The sequence below is a fragment of the Halyomorpha halys genome, unplaced genomic scaffold (genome assembly GCF_000696795.3).
Source record: "Halyomorpha halys isolate HHAL.00 unplaced genomic scaffold, Hhal_1.1 Scaffold1036.1, whole genome shotgun sequence".
NCBI classification, from domain to species: domain Eukaryota; kingdom Metazoa; phylum Arthropoda; class Insecta; order Hemiptera; family Pentatomidae; genus Halyomorpha; species Halyomorpha halys.
Genome location: NW_027109566.1, coordinates 441,327 through 461,993, shown reverse-complemented (window position 1 = coordinate 461,993; position 20,667 = coordinate 441,327). Strand labels below are relative to the sequence as shown.

At 32.0% G+C, this 20,667-nt stretch overlaps 2 protein-coding genes across 3 annotated transcripts in view; both read left to right on the top strand.

The window, feature by feature from the left end:
• Positions 1-125: 125 nt before the first annotated feature.
• On the top strand, positions 126-7,142 carry LOC106688005 (uncharacterized). Of its 2 annotated transcripts, none has more exons than XM_014432264.3 (6): positions 126-492; positions 1,624-1,917; positions 3,453-3,557; positions 4,511-4,603; positions 4,677-4,778; positions 6,965-7,142. In XM_014432264.3, the coding sequence occupies exons 2-6, from the start codon at positions 1,711-1,713 to the stop codon at positions 6,989-6,991; spliced, it is 534 nt and encodes a 177-aa protein (XP_014287750.1). In that variant the 5' UTR covers positions 126-492; positions 1,624-1,710; the 3' UTR covers positions 6,992-7,142. The 2 variants fall into 2 exon arrangements, with proteins under 2 accessions (XP_014287750.1, XP_014287749.1); XM_014432263.3 differs by having other exon boundaries at positions 126-1,338.
• A 394-nt stretch (positions 7,143-7,536) lies between these two features.
• Positions 7,537-20,667, top strand: part of LOC106687994 (uncharacterized) — a 23,020-nt gene continuing 9,889 nt past the window's right edge. The window contains exons 1-8 of the mRNA XM_014432244.2: positions 7,537-7,596; positions 8,873-8,989; positions 12,531-12,779; positions 15,354-15,458; positions 17,425-17,514; positions 17,591-17,710; positions 17,894-18,022; positions 19,503-19,751. Of these exons, the coding sequence (XP_014287730.1) occupies positions 7,537-7,596; positions 8,873-8,989; positions 12,531-12,779; positions 15,354-15,458; positions 17,425-17,514; positions 17,591-17,710; positions 17,894-18,022; positions 19,503-19,751 (1,119 nt within the window). The remainder of the gene's footprint in view (positions 7,597-8,872; positions 8,990-12,530; positions 12,780-15,353; positions 15,459-17,424; positions 17,515-17,590; positions 17,711-17,893; positions 18,023-19,502; positions 19,752-20,667) is intronic.

Below are 20,667 nucleotides of genomic sequence, written 5' to 3'. Positions count from 1 at the left end.
ATGTATTATATATTATTGTATTTTGCATTTAAATGAAAATAAATAAATAAAATAAAACAGAAAACATTTACAGTTCATTCCGATATTCACTATCTATATCGAAATCAACCATTGGGGTATTTCTTCAAATAATATTCAATTCAAATATCGATATTCATAAACATGATCGGCATAGATAGTCCAAGAATGTTCAATCCTAATACTGATATCTTGTACAAATAACAATTTCGACATTAAGTCCAAATATCGACACCTCCTTGTTATCCATGTTTCAATCATATCCAATTCACATATCGAAGTTTCAAACAATTTCGATTGTAATAAATATTGAATTCATTGCGATAACGACATCAAACATCGGCATCGTTCGACCAATTAAATAACCGAAATCTCCAATATCCAACGATTTCGATAGTTGAGGAAAACTTTTTCTTCAAAATATTGGAATTTTTTTCCACAATGAACTTTTCTCGTGCAGCTTCTTCCAAGGTGGTTAGTATAGGTGCCTTCACACGTTTGTCAAACAATGCCGAATTCGCTTATATACTAGTGTGTTGATGGGTTATATGGAATGGCTGGTACGAGTTTTACTGAATTTGCGAACGACCCGTTGAGTGTCGGTTTTTGGGTACAAACCAAGGGGACCTCGTGCTCCATCCACACGTTTGTTCAGTTAACATTATTTTAGAATTGCCAACAGATTAATGTTTGTGCTCTCCATGTTTTAATTAATTAGTGAATGGTAATAGTTTACCTAGTGGGTAAAATTTTCTCAACCTTCGGAAAATAATAACACTAGTTTAAGATTGTATATTTTAATATTTCTTCGATTCAGTGTAAATACATTGCTTCAAATCTTGTTAATTAAGTTCAGCAGTTCATCTTTGGTCTAACATAGTACAAATATTTATTATGAAATCATAGTACATAGTAAACATTATAGTAACATAGTACAAATATTTAACGTGACATTATAAGTCTGGGTAATTGAATAAAAAAGTTTCAACAAAATATTCAAGCAAGTTGAATTTATAGGTTATGTAATACTATTTTTATCATGTACAACCTACTTTGCGGGTATTTACGTTTTCTTTCATTTAGCCTATCTGTATTTTGTTCCTTTGTACATTGTAAATAGAGTACATCGAATGTAATAGCCGAAGAAAATCAATCAAGTGTGTTGATACCGACATTTGTTGCTTCCTTTGTTTACCAAGCATTTGTACAAGTCTTGGATCAGCGGCAAGTGGCAAACGTGTAGATCCAGCATAAAATTTTCTCTTAAAAAGAACTTCCGGTAGTGAGCACCTGAATTAGTCCAATACCTAAGCTTGAAGGGTATTTACGCTTTCAGTTTTGTAGTTTATGTTATAGTTTAATTATGTTCTAACAGAAAATATGACAATTTTTTGCAAAATATGAAGAGTTTGTTGACCTACAAGATTTGATTACAACGATCTAGAGAAGCAGGCATTCACACTACCAGTTTATGGAGGGAGTATTTTCGGCCCACACGATCAAATATTTCCTTCAAAACCGATGCATTCTTTAGCATTTTTCTCAGTTTATTACGTTATTCCCCTACATTTCTTTTTATTAAATTAACGATTTGTTTATTTCCAGTCTCCAGCAGGTGTACCGCTGAAGTAACCTTACCTTAGAAACCTACTGGGTGTTATAAGTTTGTTGTTCTTCGGCTTTTTTTATATAATGGATGACCGAAGAAGGGCTATCATTTTGGCTGCTGGTTCTGTGGTAGTTGTTGCTGGCTACCTTCTTTTACAGCAGCTAAATAGAAGGCGAAAGAGGAAAGCTAGGTCGATTAGGCAGCTTTCTGAACTCAGAACTAGAACTGGGACATTTAACTGTCCGAAAAAGAAAAGACGACTTTTTATGAAAAAAAACAATGAATTTAAAGTAAGTTTCAGTATAATTAGTAATAAGTAAATGCTCTTTGTCCCAAAATATTTTTGAAATTTTTATTTTTATGACAGTTTGTAAATGTTTTATTTTGGAGTATTATTAATCATTTTGTGACTTCTAGAGTAGAATTAAGTAAAAGATCTTTGATTGGACATATATTTTAAACCAAAATCTGTTTTTGAAGCTCCTGTGAGAACTAATGATTACTCCAACATATTATATCCAGTGGGGAGGTCATTCCATTTTCATATGGCATCTGGTTTTGTCCAGAGGGATCAGGTTTAACTTATACACCTGTGGAAACTAATATTAACCCAGCCTTAGCAGGTGACATAATCATACGAATGTTAGGTTTCGAGTCCAAAGATCTACCTATGCATTTCCTCATCTCTTGCATGCTCATACAAGTGCAAGCTTGTGAATGGGGCATTTGGATTGGCTAGTAGCGGCTTGTCTAAATTTGTCATTGATCCACTCTTTAAATCATAAATCGTAGAGAGCTTTGAAAAGTGCTCGTTTGTGATTAGTATTGTTTGAGTACTGGCATCAAATTGAGAATTGAGCTCTGCATATTTAAAATAAATTTTCCAATCTTCAGAATTAATTAACTCAAGCTTAAGATATTATATTTTAAAATTCTACCTGGTGAAATAAATTGTTTGAAATCTTATCAGTTAACTTCAGAGGTATCTTTATGACTTAACAGCTCAAATATCCATTTATAAATACAATACTGTAATTAATTTACTAGATCTTTGTAATTCAACATAATTATAGCATGGAAATGGAAAAGGCTGTAAGTATCAAAAAGCTACTTTTGAGAAAAAGGGGGGAAAAAAACAGGTAGCTGGCCACTACTTTTATTCAAATATTTTGAAAAAATTACAGCTCTAGAAACTATATCATTCAAGACAGGAACTTCCAGTGACTACCAATCGATTGGCACAGGTTTCTTTATCGTTATCACATGAAAATCTCATTTTTCATACTGGCTCTTACAGCCTTTTCCATTTCCATGCCTCAATTATTCTGTTATCAATGTAATTACTGAAGTTAGTTCAACAAGTAGCAAACATGTGGATCCTATTTCATCTTTCCTCTTATTATTAGATATTTGTCATTGTTCGAATAAATTTTAACTGTTAAGTTACTCGTTTATGTATTTTTTTTTTTTAAACACTGAACCAAGATGTGCAATAGTGGTGCTTCTGTATTTATTAGTAGGAATAAGTCAGCGAAACACTTGATTATGTACTCCTTTACTTGTAATAATTTGTACTTATAAGTGATTCCTCTTCATTTCCAATAAAAACGCTACTCTTTGTGTTTTAATTACTTTCTGATGCATTTAATAATGGAGTTTGATAGTGTGCTCGGGAAGAGACTATCCTTTCCAGGGATCGATGACAACTAGGAAAATAATGTAATGCCCTAAATTTTCTCTAACTTATAAAAATACCTTACTAATATAAACAAATTAATTCCTGCAAGTTCTAATGTTTTTGTATTGGAATTTTTTTTCTTTGCAGAAAGAATCAGAAGATCAAAATCTTGTGAATGATCCTGCTAAGGCCTCTCACTTTGAGGAAGACGAGAGTTATGAAACTTCTAAAAATGTAGACATCTCAATTAAGGTGCATAACTTTTATTTAATTATAGAACCTTTGTAAAGTTATCTTTAACATTATAAATAAACTTATTCACCACAATGCTATAACATGAATTATATTTACCAGGTACAATTTCCTGAATTCAGCATTTTTACCCTTCTAAATTCTCTGGTTAACCTATCCCTTTTTGGTCAGAATATTTTATTTTCATAAACCTTCATGCACTGTTCTTCCCTCAGTGTATGAGACCATATTTCACATCAGTAAATAACAGTAGGAAGGATAATAGTTTGGTAAATTCTAACTTACAAGTTTTCAGACTGAAGGTGTAAGCTAAGCAATTTCAAAATTGAAAAACAAGCATTTCTCGCCTTTAGCCTTGCTTCATTTCCTCATCAATTTGGTTTTTTTCATGTTACTGTATAACCCAAATTTCTGAATCTCTACCTGTTAAAACGTATTTCTTGCTATACCTATTTCACCAAAATTGCTCTCGTTTCTACTGCTAACCATATATCTTGTTTTATTCGTATTTAGACCTATTTCCTTACTGGAGTTTATCAATGTAGTTTTATTCAGTTTTATAGTTTCCTCATCATCACCAATATTACCAAATCATCAGCATAACCAAGTGTGGGTATTTATTTATTTATTAATCAAATAAAAACAGAACTAAAATGGTCTTATGATAATAGTTGAATGAATAACTAAGGCAAATCAATTCTATTTTTGTTTATTTTCTTATAAAGAATTTAATTACCTTTCTGGTAATTATATAGACTCTTCCTTGATAAGTATAACTTTTGGGTTGTTTAAAAATACCCTTAATGGTAAATTAGAATTAATAAGCTAAAATAAAATTAGAGTACTGTTTTTGAAATATATAATTCTATTTTTGTGTATTGTTCAATGCAGATAATGAACAATACTGGTGTATAGCAGACCCATTCAAGATCTTGATGGATGTCATTTTACAGGTTGAACCAGGTTTATCTGATGATATACATCAAGATGATGTATCAGAAGAGGATTCGAAAGATTTCTTGGCTGGAAGCAGTCGAGTAAAAGAGGTTTAAAATTATTTCGATGAAACTAAATTCTTCTTTGAAAGAGTAAATATTACTTTATTTTTTTTAATGATAGGAATCAGATCCAGATTCAACGATAGATGTTGATAACACTATTTACATAAAGCAAGAAGATGAAAATGATCCAAATTCTCCTCATACTGCAGTAAAAATTAAGGTATTCCTTATATTTTCAAATGCTTAATAAGAATAATATGTAAGGTTCATTAGATTAATTAATTATTTTTCCAATCATAGAAAATAATTTTTAGTCATATTCATATTTATACTTGAAATTTTTTTTTTAAAAATTGAAGTTAATTTTTCCACGCATAAATTATGGTAATTTTTGTTTCATTTTAAATTTGAATATCATTGAAACATAATACATGTATATTATTACTGCAGAAGCAGCTTGAAAGAAATTAAGATATTCATATCATTTCCAAATTTCAAATTTATTTACTGCTGTGACCTAGATAATTCATAATAATGAAATTATTTTTATGTTAATATCTTCTAAACATATAGTCAATGAACATACCTTTTTATTGGGAATGTTTGCCTTGTTTAGAGATCGTTAATTCATATACCAAAATTAATATGTATATAATAATGTACCAAAATTAACGCAAGATTTGAATTTGCACCATTCAAGTGTGTAATTGTATCACAAAAGTGCAGCTGATAGTTTAGGGTTAGTAAAAATAGAGCATTGCACTATAGACCTACATATTTTCATTGTTGAGCAATATTTCAAAGGTAATGAAACTCTGACATCCACATTTCGAAAATATTAAACAAAATATGGTCGATATAGTGATTAACTTTGTCAACTATGAAGAGAGTAATTGAAAAATTCAGGTAGACTGGATCAATGAGTGATGCTAAACACACATTGGCCATTCAAAGGTTAATATCGAAGCAGTGCGTGAGAGTGTTGGTGAAAGTCCAGGAACATCAATATGGCGTTGTGGACAAGAAGTAGCAATACTCACTGAAAATCTGCTTCTCCATGCTCACAAAGTTCAATCCATACCTTTTTATTGGGAATTTTTGTCTTGTTTAGAGATCCTTAGAAGACTGAAACCTAATGAGCATGCACAGGAAAGGAAGTTTGTTGAATGGATCATTGGATATGCCCAAGTGGATGTATCATTTTCAGCGATGAAGCATATTTTCTCTTTGATGGCTTTCTTAATTGTTAAAATTGTCACATTTGGGGTTTAGAGAACCCACATGTGATTGTCAAAGAACAAGTACATCCTCAACCACTGTTTGATGCGAATTTTGGGCTGGAGGCATCATTGGACCATACTTATTCGAAATAAAGCTGGTCAGCAGTGAAGGTTACTGTTGCTCGATATTGCAACATGATAAAATAGTTCTTTCCGTCCAAATTGGATGAAATTTATATGGACGACATTTAGTTTCAACAAGATGCTGCCATCTGCTTTACAGCCCATGAAACAATTCAATTACTTTGTGAGACATTTCCTGGCTGTGTACTCTCTTGTTTGTGTGATAAGAATTGGTCCCCTAGATCATGAGATTTAACACCATTGGATTTATGCCAACAAGCCCACAAGCATGAGTGCATTGAAGGAGGATATTAAATGCTGCACCAACAATATTCAGCCACATTTATACAGAATAGTCATGGAAAATTTTGACAGAGTGTCTATTTGCCATCAGGATAAGGTTATGTATGAAATAACACATAAAGTAAAATGCATCCACAGCTTTGATGGCAAATAGGCACTCTTATATCAAAATTTTCCATGAAAGTGGTGGATGCAATTTACTCTATGTGTTATTCTATACATAACCTTATCCTGTGTACTTTAGAATTCAATAAAATAATGATTTAAGGGGAAAAAAAATGTTTTCTATTTAGTTCTAATCTTGCTTTAATTTTGGCTCACCCTATACTAGAAATTGTGATTTGTCATTTTATATCCTTGTGGTATATATCTCCATCCAGATTATTGATTATTCATTACAATTTTAGTCTTAATAATTGCACGAGATAACCAAATTGCCAGAAGACTATTAATTTAAATTTATTTCAAAATTTATCCTTCTTTAAGCTCCCCTGAAATCTAACTCTGTCTTCTAAGAGCAGTGCCAAGGAATAATTCTTTGATAGTTTACCCTTCCCACATCCTAAATCTAGATTGAAGTGAAAGATCCTCAGAAAACTCTGTCTTAGACTCCAAATCTATTGATTACTATTCTCTTTCTCCCAAGAACTAAACTTCTATCTTATATATCCTATTTATAATACTCCCTTCAACATTTCTTTGGCTTTATGATTATACCGTGATGGAGGTTTGCTCTTAAATAATATTTTTTATTTTACAGATAGATCCAGGTCTTAGTGACGATTAATCATCTCAGGATCATACAATGCAATAATTATGTGGAGGAAACAATGTACATTATGTATAATACATGATAACTGTAAATATTTAATTATAAAATGTAAATAAATTATGAAGCAGTGTTTTATTTTTTAATAAAAGTAATTAGTTCTTTTGAATGATAACCAGTTTTTTCTGACTCCTTTTTATTCTACTACTTATTTTCTTTTGTTCTCATTTTTAATTATGTATCCCAAAATTTGTTACTTGACTTTGGCTTTTTCTTTCATCTTTTGATGTATACATGCTTCATTAACACTTATATAATCCAAAATAGACCTCATTCACGGAGAGAACATTTTTAAAAATTATAGAATGCGCAGACATGTACAATTGGTGCCTTAGAGCACCTAATAATACTACTTAAAAATAGAAAACAAGTTTGTTTAAGGAGAGAAATTAATTCAATGTATACAAGAGAGGAAAGTATTTTTTTCTTTTTTATCCATGGCTAGCACGAACAAGTCACGATTATTTTCATTCTTTAGAGTATAATAAACGTAATTTGGAGCAATGATAAATATATCTTCATTGCCTTTAGAATCTAGGAACCTGAGATATTCAGATATTCTTGTATTTAGAGTGTTATTGTTGTCTGGTGTCTACACACCCCTGTGAAATTTAAGACTTATGAGAATACAAACATATATAATGGATTGGAGGAGGGAATTCAAATTAACAAGTTTTAAATTTGTAATAGCAAAAATTAAATATTTAGGTATATATTTCAATCTCAAATAAAATATCAATCTATTAAAAATAAAATTAAGTAGCTTGAACATAAAAATAAATGTGGTGCTAAAAATTAATCCTTGTGCATCAAATAAAAAATGTATTTATTATTCGAGATGGCACTTCTTTCACTTACTAAATATTTCATAAACAGGCAAGTAAAAGCAAAATCTGACTGTTGCCATAACAACCAGGAATTTATTTTCTACTTTTGTTAATTATCACATTATTTTATATTTATCTGTTTGTTTTTTTTAACTGATAGCAATCGGATATAGTTAATAATTTAAAAAAAATAAAGGTACTTTAGAGGAATATATTTAGAATATTAGGCATTTAATCCCTCTCACGTTATTTCTCTCAATTAGGGTAAGATTTTATTGATATTAAAGAAGTTAATAAGAACTGAAGTTATACATTGATAAAACGAGTTTTATTAATAATAAAATAGAGCCGTTTTTTAGAACGTAGTAAAAAAGTATCGAATCAATCAATGTAGTTATCGATTATTATAAAAAATAAATTGATACTTCCGTTAGGTAGATTTTAGTGAAAAAGCTAATTTAACATTTTTATAGTGATTTCAAAGTTCTACTACTTTTTGTTTTTGAGTTAGACTATTTACATATATAAACACATACACATACCGTTTTGGGAGACTACGTAAAAGTTTAAATAAGAAAATTAATATTGAATGAATTATTAAAAACCATACTAATACATTTTTTATTCTTGAACACGTCCTAGACTTTTTTGTTTATTTTTTCTCGAAAAAACGATGATTTTCGGTACTCAAATTTAATGTTAGTACGATATATCGATTTAAAACTATTAGACAAAAATTTCGATCTCTATATCTTTTTTATCCTAGGAATGTTCTTTGGTAAAGGTCTATATCATTATCATGAATATTTCCAATTTTTTTTTAAACTGTTATTGGACCGGTTATTTAATTTTTCTCTTCTACAACGACATCGTAGAAGCATTTTTCATAGAACTGTCCCATCTCTAGATAGGGCGATCACGAAATAAATTCAATATGAGGGGAACGTTTTACAGATTAGAGAGTCAATAGCCTTCATTATTTTTGATAATTTATCTTATCAATTGCCTGTAGATTAAACGTAGGGAATCACGAGCGTCACAATTTTGGCAAGATGGCGGGCTAGTGGAGGGGAAAGTCACTCAAAACGTAAGGTGGATAAAAAGCAGTGCTATTAGTTACGTCTTAGCAGTAAGTTACATCTTAGGTTGACAGTTACTCAACAATTTAAATGGTACTTTATCTCTCGATTTTATGCATATTATTTAATAATTGATATTGATCCAAACCAGATTTAGAGTTACTATGTTGTCCGAACTTAGACAATATTAAATATTTTAATTTGGAAATTCACAAGCGTCACACGTTTTTGAAAGTGACGCGCTTGAAGTATACTATTGAATGTAATAAATAGTCATTATGAATACAGGTTTTACTCATGGTAACAGTTCTGAAGTACTACTCCAATTTGGCGGATTGGAACAAGATCATAGGTTTACTGCAGATCAAATTTCAAAAGAATTAAAGTGCTGATAACCATGTTCGTGTGTGTGACACGCATTGTTTGATACGAAAAGTTCCTGTAAAAATACAGTAATTACGTATTAAGCGTTCGAATGTTGTTTTGGATTATAATCTACTTTAGAATCAATAACATTTAGAAAAAAAAAAAAACTGGTTTATTTTTAACTTATAACTCTCTTAATATTACAAATTGTCACACATTAACCATCATCTAAAAATAAGCACAAGACCCGAACGACAGACAACACACATCTTGTCCAAAGAGATATATTCATGAGTCGATTATAACAAATGAAACACCTACATTATTCATTCTATAAAGTTCATAAGAAAATGGGAGTACTATCTTGCAGGAGTCGAGTCTTTCTTGATCTGAGGTGGACTATATGGGTTTTATTTAATCTTTCATTGACTTCCTTCCTTGTTCACATTGCTGTTTATTTGACCTTTTTATTAATTATTATTATTTTTTAAAGTTTTAGTAACTTGTATTTTATGTTTATTGTTGTTTAAAGTTTTTATTTTTTTAAAAACCGGTTTACTGTAAATGTTTTTTTTTCTTACCTCCTAGAATAAAAGAAATAAACAATTACCCCTATACAAGAAAGGTAAGTACATGTACCGGGTATTTGAGTTGTCTCGTGTTGCCGGAATGGTTGCCGAGTCCGCTGAAGTCGGTTTATCAGTGATGGCACATGTTTGCCAGAATGCACATGTTTGCCTAGGAATAGGGAGGGACTATTCCTGCTGGTGGTGTTGAAGTGATGACTTCAGGCTGCAGAGCCAGAAGTCCCTCCCAGGTCTTGGTGGAGGTGCGACCTCACGGAATAGAGGGTTAGTCCAGGCTTTCAGCCCATCAAAGAATTTGATGTGCCTACGGCCTATGAATTCCGGCACAGACGGGAGTAGGAGCTCCTCACATATTACTCTGTTCCTGGCCCGCTGGAGTGTGGTTCTTCTGACTATTCGCCGCTGTAGGGAGTTCTGGAAACTCTGCAGTTTGGAGAGCATAGACTTGTAGAGGTATCGCATGAGTGGTGCACCATAGGGTAGCGTCGGACGTATGTTGGCCTTGTAGATCTTGAGTTTGAGTCGTAGCGAGATGTGTTGAGATGTGAGCGAGTGGTTGAACCAATGCGACTTCTGTCGGGCCAACTTTAGTCTCTCCCTGGCGTGACTGGAGAAGGTGAGAGTCATGCCCAGGTAGAGGATGTTGGAGATATTCCGACCCTCACCATCCACGATGAACCGCTGGGATAGCCTGCTCTTCTTGCCCTTCAGGAAGGACATCACAATGGCATCCGTCTTAGCTGGGTTAACTCTGATGCCATCCTTCTTCAGTGCAGCTACAATGGTGGCAGAAATGGCTTGTGCATGGTGGAGGGCCAGTTCAGCTTTCATGCTGGAAGCGTAGACTCCAATGTCGTCGGCGTAGGCTGCTACCACTGTGTCTCGATGTTTGATGGTGTCCACTGGGGCAGTGAAGACGACAAACAGAAGAGGTCCCAACACAGATCCTTGAGGTACTCCAAACGTGGTGGGGGCTGGAGGCGACGAGTCTCCACTGACTATTACTACGAATGATCGTTCACTAAGGTAGTTCTGGACCAATCGGGATAGGGCGGCGGGAAACCTGAACTACTCCAGTCGGCGGAGTAGCAGCGGGTTGGACACGCTCTCGAAGGCCTGGCTGCAGTCCTGTGAGATGAAGGCAGTCACGTAGTTGTTCTTCATCCGCTCTATGGTGTGGCTTCTCAACGGGGCTTGGTGGTCTTCCCAGTGGTGGTGCAGGAGCACTAGTCGTCAGCTGAGCATCTCCCACTGCATAACTTGAGGCCAGGAATGCAGCCTGCTCCCCAGACGTCATCAGGCCATTCCCATTGGTGAGATGCACTGTCCTCCTCTTGGTGACGAAAATCCTGACCAAAATCCAGAACTGTCTGTGGTCATCGTGAGTTCTATGGAGCTGGTCATGACAGAGCACTGTCTTCCAGTCTCGCATGAGTGAGGCTATCTGCCGTGTCATCGCATTGATGGTTTTGAGCTGTAATCACGAGTGTGCAGGCTGTTCCGCTGGCCAATCAGAGCGAGGATGTGTTTTGGTGGCTTCCTGATGGCGTTGGGGACAGGAGTGAACTTCGGAATGTTTCTATTGGCTCCTCTTTGATGGTGGTGGTGATCATCTCTACCACTGAGTCCACCTTGTCCGGTGTATAGTACTGTGTAATGGCTGGAAGGTCTTCAGCAATGCTCAACCTATATCCCTTCCAGTTGGCCTCATGCAATAGATATTTGCTCGTAGGTGGTGTAGTGAGCTCACCTTCGAAGGTGTAGAGCACTGGCCTGCAAAATAATGCAATTGTAGAAGAGATTAATTTTTTTCATCAAAAAATTCCCCCTTGATTTTCAGGATGGTTTGACATCTGACAACTTTTCATGAGTTTGCCGAGAATTTCATCAAAGTGCAAACATTAGAAGCTCAACTTTACATGAAAACCGAGAAACTTTCTGTATTATAGGATATGTTTGACACATGTTAAGCACTTTGATGAAATCCTATTTCCCATGTTTTTACAAAAAAAAAAAAAAAAAAAAAGGAAGTGAATAAATAAAATATTTTTTCAATGATTAAAATCTTTGACATGGATTTCCCTTCCTTTCTGAAAGGGATCTGTCAATAACTGTTGAACTTATCCCATTTTATTTAAGTTTTTTATAGTTTGAATAAGTCCACCCTTAGATATTTTTTATATCATTTTTTTATTCTTACATTTACTTCAGTTTCTTTGTATCTTTTTGTTTTTAGCTCTAATGAAGACCTCCATTGTTGGTCGAAACATCTGCAATAAATAAATATTTGAGAACTATTTTTTATTTCTTCTTGCTGCAGTCCTGACCATCTTCAAATTCACATACATAAACATTAAACTATCTTGTTTTAAATCTTTAATTAACTGGTTTAATGCCAATTATATCAATTGATGTTAAAAAATTGTGCAATAGCATGATTATTTAGTAATTAATTAAGTTAAGCTTGCTTTATTAATACAAAATAAACACAGATATTTTTTTGTTCAATATTTATCAAATGTTTTTAAAAAAAGTTTGATTATGACACTAATTTTGAATGTTTTTTACAAATAATTAATAATGCTCATAAAAAAAAATCCTATCAATTTAGTGCTTAATATTCTGAATATTTTTATAGGCTTTAACTGCGGCAGAAAGAGCAAAAAGATACAGAGAAAAAAAGAAGTGTGATCTTAAGAAGTATGAGGAATTTAGGAAAAAAGAAAACGCGAGACATAAAATGTTTCGTGAGAAAGAAACAAACAAGTACATTTCTGATGAAGATATTCAACGAAGAAGAAGTATATGGAGAGAGCGTAAGAAAAGACAGAATGAGCGACTAAGGAAGCTAGAGAAAGTGACAGTGGAGCCTCTTCAAGTTTATGAGGTTGGTTCCTCTAATTCACCTAAGATATATTTAATATTTAATATAACTAACATATTTCTAAAAGTCTTTAATATTTGTTTTTACTTTTCCAACCAAATAAGCTTTTAAAAATTGGTCATAACAAAGTTGTGCTGAATTTCAATTAGAAAATTTAAAAAGATTTTTTTTTTAAATTTTTAATACTGAATAAGATCAAGGTTGTATATTGTGATTTGTAATATGACTTTTATAAAATGTGGTTCTTTATATTTTGTTTTGTAAAATAAAGTTAAATTTTAAATGGAAGGGATTTTTATTTTTACTTTTTTCTTTCCCCCCCCCCAAAAAAAACTTATTGTCCAAAAATGTATGTACTCTGATATGTGGTATCAATTGATAAGAAATTGAAAACTTTTGCTATATATATTAGTATTGAAGTTGACCTGGATTTTCTAATGTGTCAGATAGTTGTATTATAATAATAACATATATTAATAATATACTAATAGTGAGCCAAGTTGGTTTTAAGATATTATAAAACCATTCTCATCATTATTATCCGTTAAAATAGAGTGTGTTTTTCTCATCTATGAAAAATTCAGTATTTGAAGAATAAAGTTGAGCATATGTAATTAATTGAAGAAAGATGATCTTAGTTGTGGTCAAAAAAATAATCTCAAAACATATAATTTGCCCCACATTGCATGTCTTTATCAGGGATAAATGAACATATTCATAGCTCATGGAATAAAGCAACATCTTTCTTAATGACCTTGACTTCAATATTCCCTTATTCACTCATGACATAATGTTTATTAAGAAATACTTTGATGACCTCTTTCTTGTTTTCAAGCCTCATATCCTTTCATCCCTTAACTCCTACAATCCTCTCCTTTTGGCTTAAGGTTGAACTAGGAATTACATTAAGCATTCACTCCTCTTCCTTAACCATTTATTTTAATATATTTTGATCCTAATCCGCTGATAGATAAATCAAATCTACCTATTCCAGTAGACTTTTAATTATTTTTCCAAACTTCAACACTGCTCACAATTGCAATTCCTATATTAGGAAAATCAAAAACCACCTCAAAATCTGTATCTTCTAACGAAAATTAGCCATCAATAACTCCCTCCTATTATCCAAACATGCCTTGAACCTTAACCATTCCTTCAGCTTTGACAAAACAGTCCCCAACCATCAAAAATAGCTTATTTCTGAATCTATCCATATAAGTGTTGAACCAAAGCCTATTAACCATATGGTAATTTATATTAACAAATCTAATGAAATACAACACATTTCATCTACTGTCAATGACTATCCCTAACCTACTCCATTTTTTTTCTTCTATTGTTTACCCATTGTTGTTCATCCTCCTGAACATCTTCAATCTCCCACTTTTTCCATTCCTTATCCCCTAGTAATTTTTTCACCTCGTAATTGCTAGGTTTTTTTCCAGACAGAGGCAATTGCTTGAAAATAAACAGCAACTACTACAACATTTTGAGATATTGAGAAATTGCTCCATAAAAATCAAGTTAATCTGATGGCAGTTATAAGTTACAGTTAGAGTTATGGTTAAACATTACCAGGCTATATTGGTAGTTTTAGTTAAATTAATATAATAATTTACAAGAAGTAGAACACATCTTTCTGAAAATATATTGTTTTAGAGGTAGTGATTTATTTAGGCACTATGTCTGAAACTTTGCCTGCTGCAAACATTCTCATAATCACTAATAGGAAAGTAGTAATTAATTCTGTATTCTATGGAAAAATTTGAATACAAAAAAAAACAACATCCTAAAACATAATGTCAACGATCCAAAGAGTACAGCTATAGGAAAAAGAGATCATGATTTTTATTGATAAAAATCTGGGTATGGTCAATAAGCAACTCAAATAGTATAGAAACTACTTATTAAAAGCCAATGTTTCATCCCAACATTTCTTTGCAAGGCTATAAAAAAAAAATACAAACAACTAAAAAAAAGGTACCAGTGTAAGAGAATGACATGAAATAAACAGTTAATAAGGTGAGGCTAAAAAAAAGATGTGAAAATTTGCATAAAAACGAACAAAGAAAATAAAAAAAATAAAATAAAAATAAGATATGAAGCGAAAAGTATTAATAAAACAGAAATGCAGTGAAGTATTCGACATAAAATGAACAGAAGTAATAACAAATAGAAAAGTAGATATGAGAGAAATATATATAGTCGACATTAAAAGATGTAGAATTAAGAAAATAAGATGAAAATAAATAAAGGTCTAGAACAAAAATAAAAAGAAAGAACAAATAGCCACCTTTCATGTAGAAATAAAGCCACAGAATGCCTAAATAAGATGATGAAAGATAAATGAGAGGAAACACTGGAGTGGGGAGATTTGACTGTTAAAATGTAATGTTAGTACATAACTGTTTTTTAAATGTCGAATCTCCAGTAATGAAATTCTTTTGAAAAAGATTGAATAAGAAGAAAATTTGAAACAATTTTTTTTTCTGTTTGTTATGTGTATTATATTTTATGGTTTGGGAATAATCTAAAAAAAAATTATAAAAGTGTTGTTTCTGTTTTTTCTTTTTACAGATTTTATCAGAAGGATTCCAGATTCCAAAGGATCCTAATAATGCAATTTACTGTGATGAAGAGGAGAATTATGAAATTTCTAAAAATATAGGCATTGGAATTAAGGTGCATATTTTTATTTAGTTATGGTTCATTTCAAATCTTACCATTTAAATTATGCATTTCATGATTATTCTTTAATTTTTATTTTGGTCCTATTGAGTTTGCATACTATTGATTTACAAATAACCATTTCCTTCCTGACAGTAACTAAATGAAATTTTTTATTATATTTACATACATAGAAGTAGCATGCTGTAATAAAATCAATACTTATCAATCATGATTTACTTATTTTAGTAATTTATTTCACAGTGTTTTGTTTATTTTCTTGCCAATATGTCAACTAATACAAAGATAATCATCCGTGCTCCAACTGGAGTGTGTTTAAGGAAATTTTAATTATAAAATAATTGCTTGGATCAAATTAATTCTAGAAGACTTAAATGAATTTGTGTCTTCCTTAATAATTAAGATAAATTAATTGTAATTCATGTAATGGCACACAGTGGCATGCATGCTCTAGCATTAGCCTTAGGAACCTGTTCCGTGCCTGGAAGCTCAACAAGTACGTAACGTAACATTTCAATTAAGATTATTCATTATTAACTTGTATATAACATTGTATTATTCTTTAAATATCAAATAATTGTATATTCAAATCATCATACATTTACTATCAGTAACTATTGTAATTTGTGATTACTTGTTACAGCTTGTACGAATTGTTGACACAAGTAGCTAACAAAATAGGTCATTAAAATTTAGGTTTGAAGTAAGAAATTTAGGGAGTCTTTTTCGATATAGAGCAGGCTTTTGATCGAGTCTGGCACCCGGGACTGCTTTACAAACTCCGTAAATTCTTACCTCCTACATATTTTCTCATCATCCGTTCCTTTCTTACTAATAGATTATTCCAAGTAAACCACAATGGTTCCTATTCATCCCTCTATTTTCAATCCGCTGGTGTTCCTCAAGGTAGTATTCTCGGTCCCATCCTCTACACCATCTATACAGCTGACATACCAACAACTCCTAACACTATCCTTACCACGTATGCTGATGACACATGTGTGCTCACAGTTAGTAATAACCCTTTGATTGCATCCCAAACTCTCCAGTCCCATATCACAATCCTCGAAGAATGGTGTCGAAATTGGAGGATAAAGATAAATCCCAACAAATCCCAACAAATCACATTTACTCTTCGTCGTAAACCTGCCGACTGCCCTACAGTATACTTTAATAATGTGGCTCTTACCCCTGTAGAACAGATTCGTTATCTTGGACTTCATCTTGACAAACGACTAACCTGGAATCCTCACACAAGACTGAAAAGACAGGAAACTGCACGCAGATTCCGACTACTACAGCACTTACTAGACAAACGGTCTAAACTTCCAACTCATTACAAAAGACTGATCTACATGACAATAATAAGGCCCATCTGGATATACGGAGTTGAGCTTTGGGGCTCCACTAAACCTTCGAATTCCTCTCGTATCCAATCTTTACAATCCAAAATCCTTCGTAAAATCCTCAATGCTCCTTATTTTGTTACTAATAAAACCATCCATAAAGACCTAAATGTTCCTTATGTAACCGATCTAGCCCGAACCCGATATTATTCCTTCCATAATAAACTCCCTAACCACCCAAACCCACTCGTTTCTAACCTTGCTTCCTCTTCCATTCCTGGCAATCCTCCAAGGCGCCTGAAAAGAAGATGGCCTCGTGACCTTATATTGTAAACTGTTTTAGAGTTCTACTACTGGGTAGTTTCTCTACATCTTGTATCATATCATATGTCATTATGATCAAATTTACTGGTTGTATTTTTTTATACAGTTGTAAATATCAACAAATAAATAAATAAAAAAAAAAAAGGTTTGAAGATAATTTAAAAAATGAAATTAAAGCACAATTTTTTTAGATTCATCATTAAATTTTTATGTTTTGTTCAATGCAAGGTATCAACAATGATAATGTGCAGCTGACATATTCCAGCTCATAGATAGATGTCATTTTACAGGTTGAACCAGGTTTAGCTGATATGTATCAGTATGATGTATCAGACGACGATGCAAAGGATTTCTCAGCAGGCTGCAGTCGATTAAAAGAGGTTTCAAATTATTTTTATAAAACAAAACTATTTTTGTCTATCAATATAAATATTAATTTCTTGTTTTTAATTATAGGAACCAAATCAAGATTCTTTGAATGGGGAAGGACACCTAGATTTTGAAAAAAGAACTTATATTAAACAAGAAGATGGGAGCTATGTGCTGGTATCTTCACTTACAGCCATAAAAATTAAGGTGCTCATTGTTTTTAATTTAAGGGTCTGTAGGAAGAATGATTTTAGTCTAAAAAATTAAATGGAGAAGGTTAAAGTTTAGTGTAATTTTAATTGCATAGAAAATCCAGATTCCACAATAAATGTTATCATACAACTTACATTAAGCATGTATATAAGCATACATTTCTTTTTTTAATTATAGGAACTACATCCAGATTTCACAAATAAGGAAGAACATCCCGATTCTTTGATAGATGTTGATGGTACATCTTACATCAAACAAGAAGATGAGAGTTATCTGAGCTCTGCACATACAGATATAAAAATTAAGGTACTCATTATTTTTTATTTGAAGGGTGCATGATAAAATTATTTTAATCACAAACAATTAAAGTATATATCGTGTTTAATTAGGTGTATAGTAAGATTTCCTTATTTATTTATTTTTTAAAATTTCTTCTTAACCTTAGTATAATCATCAAATTTAATGGGAAAAAAAAAATTGAAATTACAAGAAAATTGTAGGACATAAATTATTATTTTTTGTAAGTTTTTTTTTTACAGTTCACTCTAATAAACTATAAGACTCCCTGTACATGACTACGTATAAGCAAGATAATTGAAAGACTTTCAAATGCTTTTTTGCGATCCTCTTGGACCGTTTACATCTACAATGTTTTTTTTTACAGTTCACTCTAATAAACTATAAGACTCCCTGTACATGACTACGTATAAGCAAGATAATTGAAAGACTTTCAAATGCTTTTTTGCGATCCTCTTGGACCGTTTACATCTACAATTTAGACTTTTCTCTTGAGTCATTATTGCTTAAAGCTTCTTCATCGTGTCTGAACCAAACTAGGTTTTTTTTGTCACTGTCCCTTCTGCCATTTTTGCCATAGTCCATTTTTTAAAATAAATAGAAATATGATAAGAAATGGGAGAAAAACATCAAAACGCTCATGGGATTGATTAAAAAATTATGATCTAATAAAAAAATAAAGATTATCTATTGAGAGGAGTTCAAAGGATATATATTTCTTTACCAGATGCAAGTAAACCAAAACTATTTTCACCCAGCACATATTTTCATTTACATTTTTTGCTGTGATTAATATAATTTTAACAATGTCACCATTCTATAATTCTATGAGAGGGGAATGCAAGATTTATTCCGATAATCCTGGCACTGGAGGCAAACATTCTTTTTCCATATCCTACTGATCTAAAACCAATTTTGCTTAACTGCAATTTTGCTTAATAATGATAGAGTAGTTGGCAATGGAAAAGTACTTAGATGATTTTTTCTGAGTGCTTTTTGTTATCAGGTATAAATCACGAGTACTTTTTTTACTAGTACTTGCCTAACATATGTCTAATACCGCATGAGTACTAATAAATGTACTCACAGACTGGGCTGAGTGCCAAAGTACTCAATGAAAAGTAATAGGGAATCCAATGATAAACACCTGGTATAATGTTAATCCTTCCTGTTCTCTTAAACAAAACATCTTGTAAACATGAGTCTGAAGATAACAGAAGGTTTAAAACGTTTGTCATTAAAGTTTGTATTAGTGAAATAGACAATTTTGTTTTAAAACTAAGATTTATTGATGTAAAAATGTTTCATAACCTCAGTCCTAACTATATCAACCCACGTTAATAAATTGTGTAATAGTTTGGTAATTTATTAATTTCAAGTTATTTAATTAACTTCCTGAATATACTGTCACATGTAGATTTTAAACTGTATATTTATCAAAATTATTAAAAAAAATTCTCCCAACTTAGTCTTCTGAATTTTCTTTCAGGCTTTGACAGGAGCCGAAAGAGCAAAAAGAAGCAGAGAAAAAATGAAGAGCGATCCTAAGAAGTATGAGGAATTTAAGAAAAAAGAAAAGGCGAGACATAAAATATATCGTGATAAAAAAAGAAACAAGTACACTTCTAACACAGATATTCGACAGAGAAGGAGGATGTGTAGAAAGCAAAGAAAAAAACAGAATAACCGACTAAAGAAGCATGAGCAGTTGACAGTGGAGCCTCTTCAAGTTTACGAGGTTGGTTTCTCTGGTAAATTATAAATGCAGTATTTATGGACAATTCCAACACCCCTTTCCAATGTCCATCCTATATCCTACATAACCTGCATTTCAATTCTCTCTGTCCAATCCTATACTACTAGATCCTGTCCTGACTTCTATTCTCCACCTCACTGAACTATTACGTTTGACAAATCTTTACTCAAGTTGCCTCTCATTGGAACTTTATTCCGTCTACCATATGCCATGCACCAATCGTTCCCTCATTTAAATCCCTTCTGGTGAACCACCTTTTCCTTCTCCAAACTGAACTAATATTATATTTAACATACACATATATTATTTGTAAATATTATTTATATATTTTGTTCTTTTTTTTTTTTTTTTTTTGGTTCTTAAAAATTACTTAATAATATTATAAATGGCAAGTAAGTGCGGCCACACTGTTTTTGATCAATATTTTGTTGTACCTAAAAATTGTTCTAAAGGAGCTTAGTCCCAGAACAATAATAAACTATTTTTCATTTTTTTATTCTCCCAGAAAGGTAATGTGTCTAAATCATTGTTCGCTTAAAAATTATAATGTCTTGTTTATTTACTCACAAAGCATGTCAATATTTACAAAAATCACCAACCATGCTTTAACCAGAGTGTGTTTTAGGAAATTTTAATTAGAAATTAATACTTGGATCTGTTTAACTCTATAGAATGTAAATGAATTTGAGTCCTCCTTTATTATTATGACAAATCAATATTCACTTTCAAATTATAAAGATGATGGTCAGGGTTGTGGTCAAAAGAGAAAGAAAGTCAACAACTATTTATTTTCCGATGTTTCACCCCCTTTGTACAGCTTCATCAGGGCTGTATGTTAAGTATAGTGATGAGTGTTTGATATAATAAACAAATTTAAGAAATTGTTATTATATATATA